The 21,141-nt window shown below is 45.4% G+C and overlaps 1 protein-coding gene across 1 annotated transcript in view; it reads left to right on the top strand.

Annotated features, from left to right (window-relative positions):
* Positions 1-6,357: 6,357 nt before the first annotated feature.
* LOC115168012 (ephrin-B1) overlaps positions 6,358-21,141 on the top strand; it is a gene marked incomplete in the record, with an annotated part of 157,380 nt that continues 142,596 nt past the window's right edge. The window contains 1 exon segment of the mRNA XM_029722856.1: positions 6,358-7,425. Coding sequence (XP_029578716.1) covers positions 7,307-7,425 — 119 coding nt within the window.

The following is a 21,141-nucleotide window of genomic DNA, read 5'->3' as shown; positions in this document are numbered from 1 at the left end:
AAGCTATACACCCTGGTATAGACACACCAAGCTATACACCCTGGTATAGACACACCAAGCTATACTCCTGGTATAGACGCACCGAGCTATACTCCTGGTAGAGAAGCACAAAGCTATACTCCTGGTATAGACGCACCAAGCTAAACTCCTGGTATAGACGCACCAAGCTATGCTCCTGGTAGAGAAGCACAAAGCTATACTCCTGGTATAGACGCACCAAGCTATACTCCTGGTATAGGCGCACCAAGCTATACTCCTGGTAGAGAAGCACCAAGCTATACCCCTGGTAGAGAAGCACAAGGCCATTCTGTGGTGTTTTTAGAGGTGATGCGTGTAGATGGACCAGAGAAATCCAGCAGATGGAGAGGGGGGAGGGAGGGAGGGAGGGAGGGGGGGAGAAAGACAGAGAGAGGGGGGAGGAGAGAGAGAGACAGAGAGAGAGAGACAGAGAGAGAGGGAGAGGAGAGAGAGAGGGGAGGGAGGGAGGGAGGGAGGGAGGGGGGGAGAAAGACAGAGAGAGGGGGGAGGAGAGAGAGAGACAGACAGAGAGAGAGAGACAGAGAGAGAGGGGGAGGAGAGAGGAGAGAGGGTGTGTGCTTTGAAGCTGAGAGAGCCCCTGAAACCTCTGCTTCTTATTAAAACCTCACATTTATAGTTAGTCCCTGGGTGTGTGTGTGTGTGTGTTCTGTCCCGGAGTGACGTCATTGAGACAGGCAGTGACAGTGACACGTTAATCCAGGGACTCAGGACTGTGACCTGACAGCTGATGGGAGCAAGTGGGTTCAGACATCTATGATACTGCTCTGTCTCTCTCTCACACACACACACACACACACACACATACACACACACACACACTTTTGTCCCTCCCAAAGCCCTCTGTCTTCCGCTGAAACCCCTCCCTCTCTCTCTCCAACCCTGTTGCATCCCCCTAAATATCTCTCTCTCTCTCTCACTAACTCCAGTCTAAAATCTGAGTGTGACCTAACGACAGACAGACAGCCTGAGGGACCTAACGACAGACAGACAGCCTGAGGGACCTAACGACAGGCAGACAGCCTGAGGGACCTAACGACAGGCAGACAGCCTGAGTAACCTAACGACAGACAGTATCCTGAGGGACCTAACGACAGACAGACAGCCTGAGGGACCTAACGACAGGCAGTATCCTGAGGGACCTAACGACAGGCAGACAGCCTGAGGGACCTAACGACAGACAGACAGCCTGAGTAACCTAACGACAGACAGTATCCTGAGGGACCTAACGACAGGCAGTATCCTGAGGGACCTAACGACAGACAGACAGCCTGAGGGACCTAACGACAGACAGTATCCTGAGGGACCTAACGACAGACAGTATCCTGAGGGACCTAACGACAGACAGACAGCCTGAGGGACCTAACGACAGACAGTATCCTGAGGGACCTAACGACAGACAGACAGCCTGAGGGACCTAACGACAGACAGACAGCCTGAGGGACCTAACGACAGGCAGTATCCTGAGGGACCTAACGACAGACAGTATCCTGAGGGACCTAACGACAGACAGTATCCTGAGGGACCTAACGACAGACAGTATCCTGAGGGACCTAACGACAGGCAGACAGCCTGAGGGACCTAACGACAGACAGTATCCTGAGGGACCTAACAACAGACAGTATCCTGAGGGACCTAACGACAGGCAGACAGCCTGAGGGACCTAACGACAGACAGTATCCTGAGTAACCTAACGACAGACAGTATCCTGAGGGACCTAACGACAGACAGTATCCTGAGGGACCTAACGACAGACAGTATCCTGAGTAACCTAACGACAGACAGTATCCTGAGGGACCTAACGACAGACAGACAGCCTGAGGGACCTAACGACAGGCAGTATCCTGAGGGACCTAACGACAGGCAGACAGCCTGAGGGACCTAACGACAGGCAGACAGCCTGAGGGACCTAACGACAGGCAGTATCCTGAGGGACCTAACGACAGGCAGTATCCTGAGGGACCTAACGACAGACAGTATCCTGAGGGACCTAACGACAGACAGACAGCCTGAAGGGCCTAACGACAGACAGTATCCTGAGGGACCTAACAACAGACAGTATCCTGAGTAACCTAACGACAGACAGACAGCCTGAGGGACCTAACGACAGGCAGTATCCTGAGGGACCTAACGACAGACAGTATCCTGAGGGACCTAACGACAGACAGTATCCTGAGGGACCTAACGACAGACAGTATCCTGAGGGACCTAACGACAGACAGACAGCCTGAGGGACCTAACGACAGACAGTATCCTGAGTAACCTAACGACAGACAGACAGCCTGAGGGGCCTAACGACAGACAGTATCCTGAGTAACCTAACGACAGACAGTATCCTGAGGGACCTAACGACAGACAGTATCCTGAGGCACCTAACGACAGACAGTATCCTGAGGCACCTAACGACAGACAGTATCCTGAGGGACCTAACGACAGACAGTATCCTGAGTGACCTAACGACAGACAGACAGCCTGAGGGACCTAACGACAGGCAGACAGCCTGAGGGACCTAACGACAGACAGACAGCCTGAGGGACCTAACGACAGACAGTATCCTGAGGGACCTAACGACAGACAGTATCCTGAGGGACCTAACGACAGACAGACAGCCTGATGGGCCTAATGACAGACAGTATCCTGAGGGACCTAACGACAGACAGACAGCCTGAGGGGCCTAACGACAGGCAGACAGCCTGAGGGGCCTAACGACAGGCAGACAGCCTGAGGGACCTAACGACAGACAGTATCCTGAGGGACCTAACGACAGACAGTATCCTGAGGGACCTAACGACAGACAGTATCCTGAGGGACCTAACGACAGACAGACAGTATCCTGAGTGAGAGATTCTTCCTCTAGAATGGAAACAGTCCTTCAGGCCATGAAGCCAATAAAGGAGGAACATTAGTTTGTGTAAAACACATAGATGTGAGATCAAAGAGGAGGCTGTCTGAATCATTTCCTACAGCAATTATGAATCGGTTACTTTTGGGGGGTGATAATATAGTAACTGTGACTCAGTGAAATCAGAAGAATACCTCCCGTAGCAATTATGAGTGAGGCTGTGAGAGAGGACGACGTCTGGGCAGTAATCAGACTTCTAAACAGGAAGTGGTTTTATTTGACTTTTATTGTGACTGTTGTGAAATCAAAGCTTCATGAATCACTGTAACAACAATTTCAGAGCCTCATAACCCCAGGATAACAACTGTGTGTGTGTGTGTGTGTGTGTGTGTGTGTGTGTGTGTGTGTGCGTGCGTGCGTGCGTGCGTGTGTGTATGTGTGTGTGTGTTCCTCTCCAGTTGTTAATGTGTGTGTGGTATTGATTGCAACTAGAAGGGGCGAGTCACAAGTAGGCCACATCCTACCCATAATTCTCTCCTCTAGATAATGAGGGGTTAACCATTTGACCCTCCACATGCCGAGAGGCTCCGCTCATTGTCTGTCTGATGAAGGCCGTTATTGTCTAAACGGCATGTCTTAACCAAGTAGTAAGAGTTTCTAACCAAGAGTTTTTAAATTTGAGCGAGTGTCTCTGGCTACTTTTTCTGATGTTAAGGTCATTTTTGTCTGCACCTCTTGAACTGCTTGAAGCGATCTGTCTACTCCAGTGCTGAGGAGAATTATGATTAGGAAACAACTTTCTTCAACACATCTTATGTAGCACAAATAAATACAATCACTAGCAACGATGCAACGAGCAGCACAGTGCATCGTTACCCGTAAGACAAAAACCTTCTATAAACCTACACAGGCCTCTGAAACTGGCCAGTGACAGATGGGATAGGTTTTATCAGAGAGGAATAGACAAAGCAATTAACGAGAATATCTTTGGGTTTATTTACTGTGGTACTGCTGACTTCATGCCTTGGCTACGTCTCGCAGTGATGAGGTCATTGTTTCAGTGTTTGCTGAGTGTAAATATGTGATAGAGAACCACAGACCTCAGTCTCGGGTGTAGCACCATTCATTTAGAACTGGACCACAGGCCTGTGTCCCAAATTTCAGTCTATTCCCTTTATAGAGCACTACATTTGACCGGAGCCCATAGGGAATTAGGAACAACAGAGTGGCATTTGGGACACATCCAGTGGTCAACTGTCCTCTTGGAGAGCTAGAGGTGTAGGCTTTTGTTACAGCCCTGCTGTGAATTTGATTTGCCCTTCTGTAGAAGACCTACAATACAAATCTATGGACTCAGTATACAATGACTAATTCCCCAAACATATTATGTAACTGCAAATTCCAGCTATCTTTCTAATGCAATTATGTTAGTCTGTTTTCTCCAGGTGATCTATCAATTGATCTCTCTCCTCAACCATTAGGGGGCAACGTTGATTATACAAATGCAGGGGCTCAAAACTATAGTGAAGACACACAAGTGACACACAGACAGACAAAAAGCCGGCGCAGATACAGACACGATCATTAAGTGTGTAGCATTTCTTCCTCTACACCAATGGACAGCCCCTATTGCATGGATCATAAACTACATTCAGCCACAGGACAATTTATTTTCTTGAGGGGTTGGTCAGAAGGCCGAACACATTTACAAATCATTTGCATATTGACCGCAAGAAGCCCAAACAGATATATTTGACAAAATAAAAATCATAATTTCAAACCTTGGTTACATTTATATACGATCACATACACTACATGACCAAAAGTATGTGGACTCCTGCTTGTCGAACATCTCATTCCAAGATCATGGGCGTTAATATGAAGTTGGTCCACCCCTTTGCTGCTATAACAGCCTCCACTCTTCTGGGAAGGCTTTCCACTAGATGTTGGAACATTGCTGCAGGGACTTGCTTCCATTCAGCTACAAGAGCATTAGTGAGGTCGGGCACTGATGTTGGGTGATTAGGCCTTGCACACAGTCTGCGTTCCAATTCCTCCTAAAGGTGTTCGATGGGGTTGAGGTCAGGGCTCTGTGCAGGCCAGTCAAGTTCTTCCACACAGATCTTGACAAACAATTTCTTTATGGACCTCGCTTTGTGCACTGGGGCATTGTCATGCTGAAACAGGAAAGATCCTTCCCCAAACTGTTGCCACAAAGTTGGAAGCACAGAATCGTCAAGAATGTAATTGCATGCTGTAGCGTTAAGAATTGCTTTCACGGGAACTAAGGGGTCCAGCCCGAACCATGACAAACAGCCCCAGACCATTATTCCTCCTCCACCAAACTTTACAGTTGGCACTATGCATTCAGGCAGATTTGTTTGCTAGACTGCCAGATGGTGAAGCGTGATACATCACTCCAGAGAACGCGTTTCCACTGCTTCAGAGTCCAATGGCAGCAAGCTTTACATCACTGCAGCCGACGCTTGGCATTGCACATGGTGATCTTCGGCTTGTGTGCGGCTGCTCGGCCATGGAAACCCATTTCATGAAGCTCCAGACGTGTGCTGACTTTGCTTCCAGAGGCAGTTTAGAATCTCGATAGTGAGTGTTGCAACCGAGGACAGACTATTTTTAAGCGCTATGTGCTTCAGCAATCGGCAGTCCATTCTGTGAGCTTGTGTGGCCTACCACTTTGTGGCTGAGCCGTTGTTGCTCCTAGATGTTTCCACTTCACAATAACAGCACTTACAGTTGACCAGGGCAGAAATTTGACAAACTGACTTGTTGGAAGTGCTGCATCCTATGACGGTGCCACGTTGAAAGTCACTGAGCTCTTGCCAATGTATATGGAGATTGCATGGCTGTGTGCTCAATTTTATACACTTCTCAGCAAAGGGTGTGGCTGAAATAGCCAAATCCACTAATTTGAAGGGGTGTATATCTCTCTATTATGCGTGGGAATACTTTGGATGAGATTTATTTTTTCTCAGACAACATGGGGGGCCAAAGAAAATCACCCAGGGGCCAAATTCGCTGTGTGAGCTGCCAGTTGAGAAACCCTGCCCTATTCTGTATTGACAATAGGTTCCCATGAAGTTCATTGTCTGACACTGTGATGAGATTCAGGGGAGATTTCACACCACTCGTTTTGTATAAAACATGCTTGAAATAGCCTGAAGATGTAAAAATAATTGTAGGTGTAGGTGTTTCCTATGTGATTTCTAATGGGCCAGTCATTGCATTAGCAGTAGTGTCCTTTGCGATGTTCACACAAGCAGTATAATTATTAAGGGGGGAAAGTTTTACATGGCTATCAGAGCAATGGACTTGGGTAATGGACCGGACCAACACACACACCGCTGCCGGAGTTCGGACCGAGCTATCTGATTGGTTGCGGCGGCTGACATGGTGGGCTGTCCCTTTCGCAACCGGGCGTCAGGTTACCGTACAACTGTTTAGCTCGAGGAGAGACTCAAACCCGGGGACGTTGGGCTCCACGCAGTGAACGAGAGAGACAGAGGAAGAGAGCAAGTCCTGACCCTTGGTACACTAGACCTCTTCTAACTGTGCGTACTTCGTCTACTAGCCTACTGCACGATAAATAACTCTAGACTCAGGGACAAACAGGACATAGCTACTGCCCGGTCTACCGCTGCATGGAGGCATCCGGCCAGTGCGTGCAGGAATACAGATCCAGCTCAATCGGACCTCTAAAATGTTCTAGGACGAATAGAGAAGAGGAGAGGGAGAGCGCAGCGGATGAAAGGAAAGGAAATATTTACTACATTAACTCACCGCAGTTTCTCCGCTCCAGGGAAGAGAGGAGAATGGAGGAATGAGGTGAAGAGACGGTTAAAGTGTGTTATGTCGGGGTGCTGCTGATGGAGCTCTAAATGATGCTGTTGTCATCTGTTCTATGCAATACAGCGACTGGTAGAGAGAGAGAGCTTTGCTGGGTGATAATATTCATCTGACAAAGACATCTGCCGTTAGGCTTCCCTTCTGACCGCAATAATAGCCCGGGCTGCAAAGAGACCTCGGCATAGGCTACCTGATCTAACGAGGAACCGAGTCGGTGTGACATTAGGGACAAAGACGAAAAGAAGGAACTTCCCCGGTTTCTCAGCTACAGGTCAACAACGGATCACATCGGCTTTCATCCCTCCCTGGACCTCTCAAAACCGGAATTAAGAACCAACGGCTGTTGACACGCGCGCTTTGCGGACGGTTCAACCAAAGACAGGTCTAAACGAGGATCGGAAGACATACTGGACAGAGGGACATGTATCTAACACCGACCTCACATGCACCCGACTAACACACACACGAGCCACAGAAGAAAGCGATAGATAGCGGCTGCTCCCCTGCCACGCGCACGGCCGGTCGGACTCTCTCCTCGGCTCGCTCTATCTCCCGGTTGTGAGAATGACAGGGGTCGCGTGCTTGAAGTGTTACCTCTGGATCTTTATCTTCGTATTTAGGTCGACGTTACCTTCTGACGCCAAATTACTGGAAACTATCATGTGGAGCACTCAGAATGCCAAGTAAGTGTCATATTTAAACTCAATAGAGTGTCAAGTTTGGCAAATTCGCTGTGTGTGTGGAGAAAGCGAACTTAACAACTGTATTCAAATTCACTCTTTTCCAATGATGATGACACAACAAGTTGGCACCCATGATGCGCATTGGCACGTAGGCAACACTTCCTACCCAAAGTTGTGTCTTGAGATTGGAGGTGAATGTAAACCTAGTCTACGTGTCAGAAATACTATCAGAAGTCAGAACAATATTATCTGGATAGCATTGTGTATTTGGCACATTCCTTAAAGCTAGAATCCTTAATCGAAAACAATAGCAAAGCGAACTCTGTTTTGGTAAAACGCTGAGGGAGAAATGTAAGAAATGTAACCACTATCAAATTAATAGACAGAGCTATGGATTCAAGGACATTCATTATATCAACATTATAGTTTTAACCATGTTTCGAGTCTATACAGTGTTTGTTTATGTTTACTTTGTTTTCAAATATTGGAGTAAATCAAACTTACGCTATATTTTCTGTTCTGATGCGGTACGCTCATCAGGCTTTTATAAGTTATATTCTTCAAGAATTAATGGGTATATAGGTAATCATTCATTTTTAAGCAGGCATGTAAATTAAGATAATATGCCAGCCTGGCTAGTGACATTTTGTCGTTTCAAATATTACATGGCACATATTTAGGACCCGGGCTAGTAAAAATTGCAGTCTACTAGCCCAGCTGGCGAGTGCCCCAAAAAACATAAATTCCATCCCTGTTTATAAATCCCAAACATTGATGTAACAACCAAGGATTATAGCTTTAAGCAAAAGCAAGTGGTATTCAGCCAGGGCCACTACAGGGGGTCCATGTATTTTTCTTGAACAATTCTAAAGTGGAAAAAATACATTTTTATTTCATTTTGTTTTTAAATGAAAATCGCTAGCAACAACATAATAAACGAATTTTGAATGATATACCGGGCAGTTGAAAATAGGAGAATATCTTCTTTCTAATGATGTCAACTTTACTTCTCAACTCCTAATGTTGAGCACATTACACTCACTGGCGTATCTGATATTGGTTCTGAAAAAGCACCCGAAAATAGGCTACCAGTGCAGCAGGTAACCCTAACCTTTGTTTAACCAGATAAACAGCTGCATTTAGCAAGTTACCTTTCTAGCTAATAGGCTATGTTTAGAGTTTACACTTCCTCTTCAAATGAAATAATGGGGAGGTCAAAATAATGAAAAACGATCCACCAAATCTATTCGTTTTAAAATTGCAATTACTTATCTTTGCTATTTCATTCTGAAAGGGTCAGAACGACAGATTTGTACCTTGTCAGGTCGGGGATTCGATCTAGCAACCTTTCGGTTACTAGTCCAACGCTCTAACCACTAGGCTACCTGCCGCACCCGATGATAAGTCAAGACGTTAATGAAAAACAATTGCTAACGTATGATGGTGGACCCTGGGTCGCCGTTTTGCCAGGGAGGGGGTCCCTGGGCAAGGAAAAGTTGAAGACCCTTGAATTAAGCTATAACAGAGACCCAATGTGTGCAGTATTTTCCTCTGTAACACCCCACCTCATGGTGGACTGAGAAGAAAAGCCACCGGCGAACGGATCCAAGTGTGTCTAGGTGTACTGTAGGCTAGCTCCCAGCTAGCTCAACTCACTCAAGGAAATAAAACATCTCTCCAGTTAGTCTCGAACTCTGAACATTCCCTGGCGAGAGAGAAAGCCGTGCCTGTGCACGCGCTGAGCAGCATGCTGGGGCTGCAAGCACACACACTTTCCTAATTATAGTTTCAGAGAGCCTTATCGAGGCTACTGGCAGTAAAATAATGTGTTCTGGTACCATGTATCACTCTCACTAGACTGAGTCTCTCTCTCTACACCCACATCACATGGCCCGTTTATGGAAATCAATTTCTGCTGCGTTTGGTAAAGGCACAAGGTATTAATTGTTAATATCCCAGGTTCATGATTTAACTGCAGACTCATGACATTCAGAATGATAAATTAGGCCTAACTAAATGTGATTGGCAATGTACCAGCACAACAGTGTGCATTTCTGTGACCACCAATGTCAACTGATCAGTGAAGTCTGGTCTTTGTTATGGGGTCAGTGTCACCGACTGACCTCTACTCTGTCTGACCTCTAGGGTCCATATGTCAGTGGCAAGAGCAGAAGAACAAATCTCCTGATGTTCCTTACCCCTCTGTTCTACTTCTTTCCCATCCTCTCCCTCCCCTCCCCTCTCCCGTCTTCCCTCCTCTGACCTCCATAGATTACAGCTAATAGAATAAATATGGAGAATGGACAGAGTATGCTGAATGCTCGGGTGATCATTGCCAAGCTGATGCGCAGCAGGAAACTGTTACAGTTCATATAAGGAAATTAGTCAATTTAAATAAATAAATTAGGACTTAATCTATGGATTTCATATGACTGGGAGGCCACTTGGGAGCCAGGTCCAGCCAATCAGAATGGGGTTTTCCCCACAAAAGGCCTTTATTACAGACAGAAATATTCCTCAGTTTCATCAGCTGTCCAGGTGGCTGGTCTCAGACGATCCCACAGGTGAAGAAGCCGGATGTGGAGGTCCTAGGCTGGCATGGTGATACGTGGTCTTCAGTTGTGAGGCCGATTGGGCATACTGCCAAATTCTTTACAATGACATTGGAGGCGGCTGATGGTAGAGAAATTAACATTCAATTCTCTGGCAACAACTCTAGTGGACATTCCTGCAGTCAGCATGCCAGTTGCATGCTTCAAAGCTTGAGACATTTGTGGCATTGTGTTGTGTGACATTGCACACATTGGCCTTTTATTGTCCCCAGCACAAGGTGCACCTGTGTAATGATCATGCTGTTTAATCAGCTTCTTGATATGCCACACCTATCAGGTGGATAGATTATCTTGGCAAAAGTGAAATGCTCACTAACAGGGATTTAAACAAATTTGTGCACAACATTTGAAAGAAATATGCTTTTTGTGCTTATGGAAAAATTCCAGAATCTTTTATTTCAGCTCATGAAACATGGGACCAACACTTCACATGTTGTGTTTATATTTTTGTTCGGTATATTGATTCATCCCAAATGGCACCCTATTCCCTCTATAGTACACTACTTTTGACCAGAGCCCTATGGAGGGAATAGGGTTTCCTATGTTGTGTGTGTTAGGTGACCGTGAGCTAATGCTTTTAAATAAAATCCTTTATTTATACATCCGATTCCATTGGGATTAAACATCTCAGTACTTCAGGGTGGGCTTCAGTGCTCTACAATGGAGTGAGAGAGATGTCATTTCAGCGTGGTAATGGTTGAGATGTTGATCGATGAGATTACAACCTACGGTACGTTCCCTTAGGACTGGGCGATATGGCCAGAATATCATATCACAATATTTATTTACAGTATTTTATGTTTTTGACCCTAGGGTGGCAACACATACATTCTAAGTGATTTCAATGGGTCTTTCTCCATTCTGATTGGTTTATACTGTTCAATTCAACTTCAACCAGAAATTGATTTCATTTGAGATCATTTACACACTGGCACACAGGGCTGCACGATATGGGCAAAAAATCTAGGCGTTATTTTTAACCAAATATTGCAATCGCGATTTGACTTGAGATTTAGATCAAAACAATTGGGTGAACTGTTGGAATCATGGAAATTGAATGATTATTCTAATTTTATAGTTAGAATGTACCCACCGGGTACAGACGTCAATTCAACATCTATTCCATGTTGGTTCAACATAAGTTCATTAAAATGACGTGGAAACAACATTGACTCAACCAGTCTGTGCCCAGTGGGCAATAGTGGCCACTTTGAATACAGTGTTGTTTAACATGACAACGAATGAAGAAGCCAGGGAGGCGTTCATAGAATTAGGAATTAGAATAGCCTACTAATCTCTATTGAGGCGTTATTGTGACAGGGTAAGAACCAAAGTGTTGGTCAGTGTTTCCCAGGGGAGTGGGACCCTACTCGTCTCCATATTGGGTTGCTTTTCAACAGGAAAAGTACAAAAATCACTAGAGGACGTCTTTAATGTAGGCAAAGATTATATCTTTGCCTACATTAAAGACGTCCTCTAGTGATTTTTGTACTTTTCCTGTTGAAAAGCAACCCAATATGGAGACGAGTACGGGCGAGTGGGGGTATGGAAAGGAGTGGGGGTATGGAAAGGAGTGGGTGTATGGAAAGGAGTGGGGGTATGGAAAGGAGTGGGGGTATGGAAAGGAGTGGGTGTATAGAAAGGAGTGGGTGTATGGAAAGGAGTGGGGGTATGGAAAGGAGTGGGTGTATAGAAAGGAGTGGGTGTATGGAAAGGAGTGGGGGTATGGAAAGGAGTGGGGGTATGGAAAGGAGTGGGGGTATGGAAAGGAGTGGGTGTATGGAAAGGAGTGGGGGTATGGAAAGGAGTGGGTGTATGGAAAGGAGTGGGGGTATGGAAAGGAGTGGGTGTATGGAAAGGAGTGGGTGTATGGAAAGGAGTGGGTGTATGGAAAGGAGTGGGTGTATGGAAAGGAGTGGGTGTATGGAAAGGAGTGGGTGTATGGAAAGGAGTGGGGGTATGGAAAGGAGTGGGGGTATGGAAAGGAGTGGGTGTATGGAAAGGAGTGGGTGTATGGAAAGGAGTGGGTGTATGGAAAGGAGTGGGTGTATGGAAAGCGAATCAGCTATTGTGCAGATTTGTTGCCACTCAAGACCATTTTGCGTGGCGGATTGGGCTGCAACACGAGTCGGTAAGAAGGCCCCTAGTGCACCTGTGTTGTATGGACAGGACTGCCGACCTGACACCTGACGGTGGTACTCAGGAGGACGCTAATGTGGTCATTTTTTTCCCTCCCATCCTTTTATTTCAAGTAGGATAGCAGCCTATACAAGAAATAACTAATATTGATAACCATCTAGATGTCACCTTGATACATGCACCTACAGTCTACTCAACGGGGAGGGCATGAACGTCCTGCTTGACAAGCGCTACTGTCCGGCAACATCTACCGAGTATCAGGATGACAGTCACACTAAGCACACACATACAACGCATGAAGCAAGAGTACACCCATCATCAATACTTTTAATCCAAAATGTACAATCGTTGTTGTGTAAAAATAACAGTGAAATATGACTCAGACTCATCCTGTGGCTTCATAACAGAAGTGCAAACTGTTGTGGTATGGTAGCTCAATGTACTGTATGGTAGCTCAATGTACTGTATGGTAGCTCAATGTACTGTATGGTAGCTCAATGTACTGTATGGTAGCTCAATGTACTGTATGGTAGCTCAATGTACTGTATTGTAGCTCAATGTACTGTATGGTAGCTCAATGAACTGTATGGTAGCTCAATGTACTGTATGGTAGCTCAATGTACTGTATGGTAGCTCAATGTACTGTATGGTAGCTCAATCTGATGTATGGTAGCTTAGTATACGGTAGTTGCGTGGTAAGAAACAGGAGAAAAAAAGCACAGCTCAATCAAAACCGTCTAACCTATAGCAGAGAGCTTTGACACACCTACTCCTTTCCACACGCCCACTACTTTCCTTTCCACGCCCATTCTCTGGTTGCCATATTGAGCTGCAGCTACCCTATTTTCTGGTAGTCATATTGAGCTGCAGCTACCCTATTCTCTGGTAGTCATATTGAGCTGCAGCTACCCTATTTTCTGGTAGTCATATTGAGCTGCAGCTACCCCATTCTCTGGTTGCCATATTGAGCTGCAGCTACCCTATTCTCTGGTTGCCATATTGAGCTGCAGCTACCCCATTCTCTGGTTGCCATATTGAGCTGCAGCTACCCCATTCTCTGGTTGCCATATTGAGCTGCAGCTACCCTATTCTCTGGTTGCCATATTGAGCTGCAGCTACCCTATTCTCTGGTAGTCATATTGAGCTGCAGCTACCCTATTCTCTGGTAGTCATATTGAGCTGCAGCTACCCCATTCTCTGGTTGCCATATTGAGCTGCAGCTACCCTATTCTCTGGTAGTCATATTGAGCTGCAGCTACCCTATTCTCTGGTAGTCATATTGAGCTGCAGCTACCCCATTCTCTGGTTGCCATATTGAGCTGCAGCTACCCCATTCTCTGGTTGCCATATTGAGCTGCAGCTACCCCATTCTCTGGTAGTCATATTGAGCTGCAGCTACCCTATTCTCTGGTAGTCATATTGAGCTGCAGCTACCCTATTCTCTGGTAGTCATATTGAGCTGCAGCTACCCCATTCTCTGGTTGCCATATTGAGCTGCAGCTACCCTATTCTCTGGTAGTCATATTGAGCTGCAGCTACCCCATTCTCTGGTTGCCATATTGAGCTGCAGCTACCCCATTTTCTGGTAGTCATATTGAGCTGCAGCTACCCCATTCTCTGGTAGTCATATTGAGCTGCAGCTACCCCATTCTCTGTTGCCATATTGAGCTGCAGCTACCCTATTCTCTGGTTGTCATATTGAGCTGCAGCTACCCCATTCTCTGGTAGTCATATTGAGCTGCAATATGTAAGTCTGGTGATAAATGAGGTGAAAAGGAGACTGGAGTGCCACTTTAAGTGTTTTCACTTCATCTAGTAACATATTCATGCTTAGTCTATTCCTCTCTGATTTAGAAGATACTGTTGCTCAAACAACATGCTGATTTAGGCCTGCACCAGCACTGGTATTAGGCTGTATTAGCTAGCTACATTTGCGCTGACTCAGTACATTTATTAGCTAGCTAGCTAACTAGCTAGCGATTAGGATTAGCGGCTAACACAATTTATTTTAGCCACAACTTGGTAGCAAAAGACAAAAGATAAAGTAAAAACCCATATCGGTCTGTGCATCAATACTGGTATATAGTAAAATACAGTATATAGTAAAATACACTATATGGTAAAATGTGGTATACCGGCCAGCACTACATTCACTCACTCAAACACTCACACAGAAATATGCATGACTCAGTCCATACTCTACACAGACAGATGCATGACTCAGTCCATACTCTACACAGACAGCCTGCATGACTCAGTCCATACTCTACACAGACAGATGCATGACTCAGTCCATACTCTACACAGACAGATGCATGACTCAGTCCATACTCTACACAGACCGATGCATGACTCAGTCCATACTCTACACAGACCGATGCATGACTCAGTCCATACTCTATGTAACAGTGTAGGTTCCGTCCCTCTCTTCGCCCCAACCCGGGCTCGAACCAGGGACCCTTGCACACATCAACAACTGACACCCCACGAAGCAACGTTACCCACCGCGCCACAAAAGCCGCGGCCCCGGCAACGCAAGGGGAAACCCTACTTCAAGTCTCAGAGCGAGTGATGTCACTGATTGAAATGCTATTAGCGCGCACCACCGCTAACTATCTAGCCATTTCACATCGGTTACATCTACACAGACAGGTGCATGACTCAGTCCATACTCTACACAGACAGGTGCATGACTCAGTCCATACTCTACACAGACAGCCTGCATGACTCAGTCCATACTCTACACAGACAGGTGCATGACTCAGCCCATACTCTACACAGACCGGTGAGGCCTAACCAATCAGAGCTGCAGTAGGCCTATATACTATTGCCATATATGGATCTGTGCCATTCACTTTGAACTGGACTGTGTTTATAGCTGTGGTCGTGAGTAGATGTGCTTGTTTTGAGATCAAAGTGAGAGCTGCATGTAGCCACGTGTCCACATTTTGTTCATATCTTTTGCTATTTAGTGAGTTATTAGCCCAGTTATAGATCATTTATGGTCAGCAATGGGGGAGTGGTTGCTTTCTATAAGAGCACAAAATGTGTACATTTCTAGACATCTTTGAAAAGCGAGTCAGGTAAAGAGCTTTTTCTTGTCTTAAAGGGGCAGTGTTGTATTTTGAGACAGGCTTGAATAAGCTAAGTAGCCAATAGGCAGAGAGTAGCATAATTTGTTTGATTCTCTGTAATAATGGTATGGGAATAATAAGGCATTTTATTTTGTAAAGTAGTTTCTTGCATCAAACAACACAACAACATTTTGAGTCACCTTCTTGTCTGAAGGACAAGGGGATAAACAGGTTAATGTCAAGCCCTGCATGATTTTTTCAAAAGTCTCATGGGATGTAGGCCTACACTGAACACCACACATTGGCTGCTACTGTAGGCTGAATGATAGAACAGCTATTTCCATGTTAAAATGTTATGGGATGCATTCTGTTTTGCCAGTCACATTCTGTTAAAGGTCCCCAAAGCACACACATCAGGGGCGGACTGAAACTATAATTTAGGCCGGGAATTTGACTCCATCCCAGGCCACCCTCTTCACGCTAACCACCAGACCGCTGTAGGCTAACCCGATTTGTTGATCTAACGGGTACCAAACTAGTTATACATTTGGCCACTATGTTCATCTGGGAAGAAAGTTATCCACATTAGAAAATACAAACATTTGGGACTGACCAACAAGTTACGGGATCTGAACACTGAGTTTTCAAAGTATGCTATGGCTAAGGCTGTGGGTGCACCCTCAAAAACTCACTAGGAATACACCAATCATAGCACATTCATGTACAAGGCTAGACACACAAAACAATTAGCCTACACTTTTTAAAATGAGAATGAGATATACAGAGTTAGCTCAAATGTTCAAATTATTATCTTTAAATTCATTAACATTTAAGTCATTTAGCAGACGCTCTTATCCAGAGCGACTTACAAATTGGTGCATTCACCTTATGATATCCAGTGGAACAACCACTTTCCAATAGTGCATCTAAATCTTTTAAGGGGGGGGGGGGGGGGTTAGAAGGATTACTTTATCCTATCCCAGGTATTCCTTAAAGAGGTGGGGTTTCAGGTGTCTCCGGAAGGTGGTGATTGACTCCGCTGTCCTGGCGTCGTGAGGGAGCTTGTTCCACCATTGGGGTGCCAGAGCAGCGAACAGTTTTGACTGGGCTGAGCGGGAACTGTGCTTCCTCAGAGGTAGGGAGGCGAGCAGGCCAGAGGTGGATGAATGCAGTGCCCTTGTTTGGGTGTAGGGCCTGATCAGAGCCTGAAGGTACGGAGGTGCCGTTCCCCTCACAGCTCCGTAGGCAAGCACCATGGTCTTGTAGCGGATGCGAGCTTCAACTGGAAGCCAGTGGAGAGAGCGGAGGAGCGGGGTGACGTGAGAGAACTTGGGAAGGTTGAACACCAGACGGGCTGCGGCGTTCTGGATGAGTTGTAGGGGTTTAATGGCACAGGCAGGGAGCCCAGCCAACAGCGAGTTGCAGTAATCCAGACGGGAGATGACAAGTGCCTGGATTAGGACCTGCGCCGCTTCCTGTGTGAGGCAGGGTCGTACGCTGCGAATGTTGTAGAGCATGAACCTACAGGATCGGGTCACCGCCTTGATGTTAGTGGAGAACGACAGGGTGTTGTCCAGGATCACGCCGAGGTTTTTAGCACTCTGGGAGGAGGACACAAGGGAGTTGTCAACCATCAATATTATATATCAATATTATTCATCATATTCAAGCATCAAGCATATCAAAAGTATAAAAAAACTTCACACATTCACTGAACTTGAACATAAGCTACAACAATGTAAGTAAGTATAATACAAAAGTCAAAAAGCACTCCTCTACAAAACATTTTTGATTACAATGTTCACTCACTGGTGTCCATAAAGCAAACAGCACAAAAATAAACACATCTAAACACTGAGTCAATAAAATTGAACATTGGCTACATAACTGCAAGTATAATACGAAAGTCCCAAAAACATGCCTCTGTACAAAAGCTTTAACGCACAGCAAATTTTCTTTCACTCTTGTCAGCCTGTTAAGGAAGAGTCATAGCATAGCTACCTCAGTGTAACCAGGAAGTAATTACCACTAGTAAACCAGTAGGCGGCGCAGTAACTCACTGCTCTCTGCCATCTTGTCAATGATGTCATCTTTGTCAAGTCCCATAAGAATCTCCTCCTCTGTTGCCATCAAAAGGAACGCTTCAAGGTTCTCTTGAGTGAGGGAGGTTCTTAGGCGGTTCTTCATGAATTTCAGGGTGGAGAAGGTCCTCTCACAAGCCACCTGAGTGATGGATAGGGTGAGGAGGAACTTGTAGCCCAAACCAATGATGTGATACGCATCCGTGAGCAGATTGTACTGAGACAGGAGAAGATAGCAGCATATCAGGCAGTTTTTACATGTGGAACAACTTCTGCTCACCAACTCCACACTTTCATCAGGATCCTCAAAGCCTTCCCCTGCATCATCACTGGCGGCGGCAGCCCTGGTGTTGTACTCCTCCAATGCTGACTTCAGTATTTCCCACTGTTGTGCAAGGCTGATCAGTTCAGCCTGCAATGCCTCAACAGTGGCATGTTCATCAAATTCCAGTAAGTATTTGCTGAGCTCCTTCATGGCTATCTTTGAAAGGTCCTTTTCTCTGATCTCAGAAAAATGCTTCGGATTCATGCAAGAGACATCTGCACACAGCACTGCATTTGCTGCATAACGGCAGTGAATACTTTCAACAACAGTGTCCAGTACCACATTGTGGATCTTGATGTTGTAATCCATGTCTGCATTAGCAATGGGCTTGTCTTCTGCCAACTCACCTGGTTTTCTCTTCTTTTTTTGTTCTCTTCTCTGGGAGAGCAGTCTGAGCTCTGGCATCATGGTCCTGCTGCTCCTCCAGAATGACATTGGCCCACTCAACAAAGTCGTCTGCTGCCCTCTTCACAGCCTCTTCACAGCCTCTTGGGCACACTTTCTCAGGTTATCCTCCGTTCCCGCCACCAAGTGCTGTGCTGTTACGATATCTATGCCACTTGTTTGCAAGTATTTAGAGAGAGGGGACCTCTGCTCAAAAATCCTGAGAAAAACCTTAGCTGTAAGTAAGGTTTCATACTTTAGGAGAGCATCCTTGTACCCTTGGGCCTTGCTTCGGATGGCAGGTTTTATGGTCACATCCTTTTCAATTCTTTCCATAGTGATGACCACATCTGGTCAGGCTTTGCAAAGCTTCCAAATACTTTCCTTTAGGCCTGGTCTTTGGCCCACCAGCATGTTTCACCAATTACATCAAGCTGTCTGTGTCTCCTGTCCTCATTGGTTTCCTCCCATAGCTTCATGCGCTTGTAGGAATCTCGAACAAACACTGCAATGTCATTCAGTAGTGAAAAAAGGGATTGACTTGCCACAACAACCCCAGTGGTGTCAGTTAGCACAAGGTTGAGGACATGTGAGTAACACCATATGTGTAGTTGGTTAGGAGACTCTCCTGTGAGCGACGCAGAGAAGCCCCTGTATTGTCCCTGAATATTAGCTGCTGTCTGTTGCATTACCAACACACTGTTTGATATGTCCATCTTATCAAGGGTCTGTTTCACCAGGTCCACAAAGTACTGTCCAGTCCATGACTCACAGTCAATGACCGCAATGAGTCTCTGGTGGACAACATCAGTGACATATCGCAGAACTATTGAACTCTGGTCTTTGGATGTTAAATTCTGTGTTGTGTCCATTTGTATTGAGAACATCCCTGCCTTTCTCACTTCAACAGCAATTGTCTGCTGAATCAACATTCTGATGACTTCAATTACTTTATTTGCTGTTGTTTTGGACATCATAGTTACCAAGGACCCTCTTCCTTTACTCCCCATCTGCTTCTTGCTCTTCTCAATGCAATCACTAACATGCTCTTGTAGGCAGACATCATATTTGCTTAGCAACAATATAAGCTCAAGAAACTTGCCATGATTGACGGCCATGTTTTCCAAGTTATATGCAGCTTCGTGTCTGTGTCCTCTGTCGCTAAGCCCACATTTACCAATAACTTTAACTACATCAATCACACGTTCCATGACCTGCCTCCTCTTTCTGACCTGGTCTCGTTGAACTGACATTTGCTTATCACTCAGAAGGGTACAGATGTCTGCTTTGCTGGCTCTGAGGAAAAAGGCTTCTGCACTTTCTCTATGGGTCTTGCTTCTCTCATGTTGCTGTACTCTCTGATGGACATGTTTCCAGGCTTGCATGCCTCCTTTGACAAATGCACTATCACTGGCTGAAGGTTTTGCGAATGCAAGACATACTGAGCAGAGCAAGGAGGGAGTTACTTCATTGTATGTCAGCCATTTTCTGTTTGTGCCATCTTTGGAGTGGAATACATTGGAAATGACACTTTGAGTGGTTTGTTTTGGGTGGTACTGAAAAAATAAGTCAAAATCCTTGGACTGAGGACGGGCAAAATAATCAAATGGATTTTCTGTGCTTTCGCTGTCCCTTTCAATTTTCTCTGTACTGGGCTCTGAACCTCTCTCTCTCTCTCTCTCTCTCTCTCTCTCTCTCTCTCTCTCTCTCTCTCTCTCTCTCTCTCTCTCTCTCTCTCTCTCTCTCTCTCTCTCTCTCTCTCTCTCTCTCTCTCTCTCTCTCTCTCTCTCTTTCAATGTCTTTCTCTCTTTCTCTCTCGCTCGTTGTTTCTCTCTCTCGTTGTCTCTCTCTCTCTCTCGATGTCTCTCTCTCTCTCTCTGTATGTGTGTGCACACATCTGGTTGCTCTGCAGAATGAGATTAACATTGTAAATAACCTAAACTTGTATTACTTGTGTATTTCTTATTGCCTGTTTTGCTATACAGTGTATGTGCACTTTCCTTAGCTTTAATTTATGTGGCATGAGTCATGACTGAATGCTGACAAGTCCATAGTCTAGGTTTACTATTCTTTACTAGATTAAACATATTGCCTTCAATGTCATATTATGATCACTATGTTGCACTCATTGCTATGATATAATTCCTCCACAAAGAAGTGAGACTGTTTAGCCTACCGGCTGTTGTGTCCCTATTATTAGCTATGGCTACTTACAGTTGAAGTCAGAAGTTTACATACACTTAGGTTGGAGTCAGATTAGTTCACTTATAATTTACTGTATCACAATTCCAGCAGGTCAGAAGTTTACATACCCTAAGTTGACTGTGTCTTTAAACAGCTTAGAAAATTCCAGAAAAGAATATTATGGCTTTATAATCTTCTGATAGGCTAATTGACATAATTTGAGTCAATTGGAGGTGTATCTGTGGATGTATTTCAAGGCCTACCTTCAAACTCAGTGCCTCTTTCCTTGACATCATGAGAAAATCAAAAGAAATCAGCCAAGACAGAATTGTAGACCTCGACAAGTCTGGTTCATCCTTTGGAGCTATTTCTAAACGCCTGAATGTACCACGTTCATTTGTACAAACAATAGTATGCAAGTATAAACACCATGGGACCACGGGGCCGTCACACCGCTCAGGAAGGAGACGCGTTCTGTCTCCTAGAGATGATCGTACTTTGGTGCGAAAAGTGCAAATCAATCCTAGAACAACAGCAAAGGACCTTGTGAAGATGCTGGAGGAAACAGGTACAAGAGTATCTATATCCACAGAAAAACGAGTTCTATATCGACATAACCTGAAAAGCCGCTGAGCAAGGAAGAAGCCACTGCTCCAAAACCACCATAAAAAAACTGACTATGGTTTGCAACTGCACATGGGGACAAAGATCGTACTTTTTGGAGAAATGTCCTCTGGTCTGATGAAACAAAAATAGAACTGTTTGGCCATAATGACCATCGTTATGTTTGGAGGAAAAAGGGGGAGGCTTGCAAGCCGAAGAACACCATCCCAACCGTGAAGTACGGGGGTGGCAGCATCATGTTGTGGGGGTGCTTTGCTGCAGGAGGGACTGGTGCACTTCACAAAATAGATTGC

Source organism: Salmo trutta, chromosome 3, assembly GCF_901001165.1.
Source record: "Salmo trutta chromosome 3, fSalTru1.1, whole genome shotgun sequence".
In the NCBI taxonomy this organism is placed as follows: domain Eukaryota; kingdom Metazoa; phylum Chordata; class Actinopteri; order Salmoniformes; family Salmonidae; genus Salmo; species Salmo trutta.
This window is presented reverse-complemented; position numbering and strand designations above follow the sequence as displayed.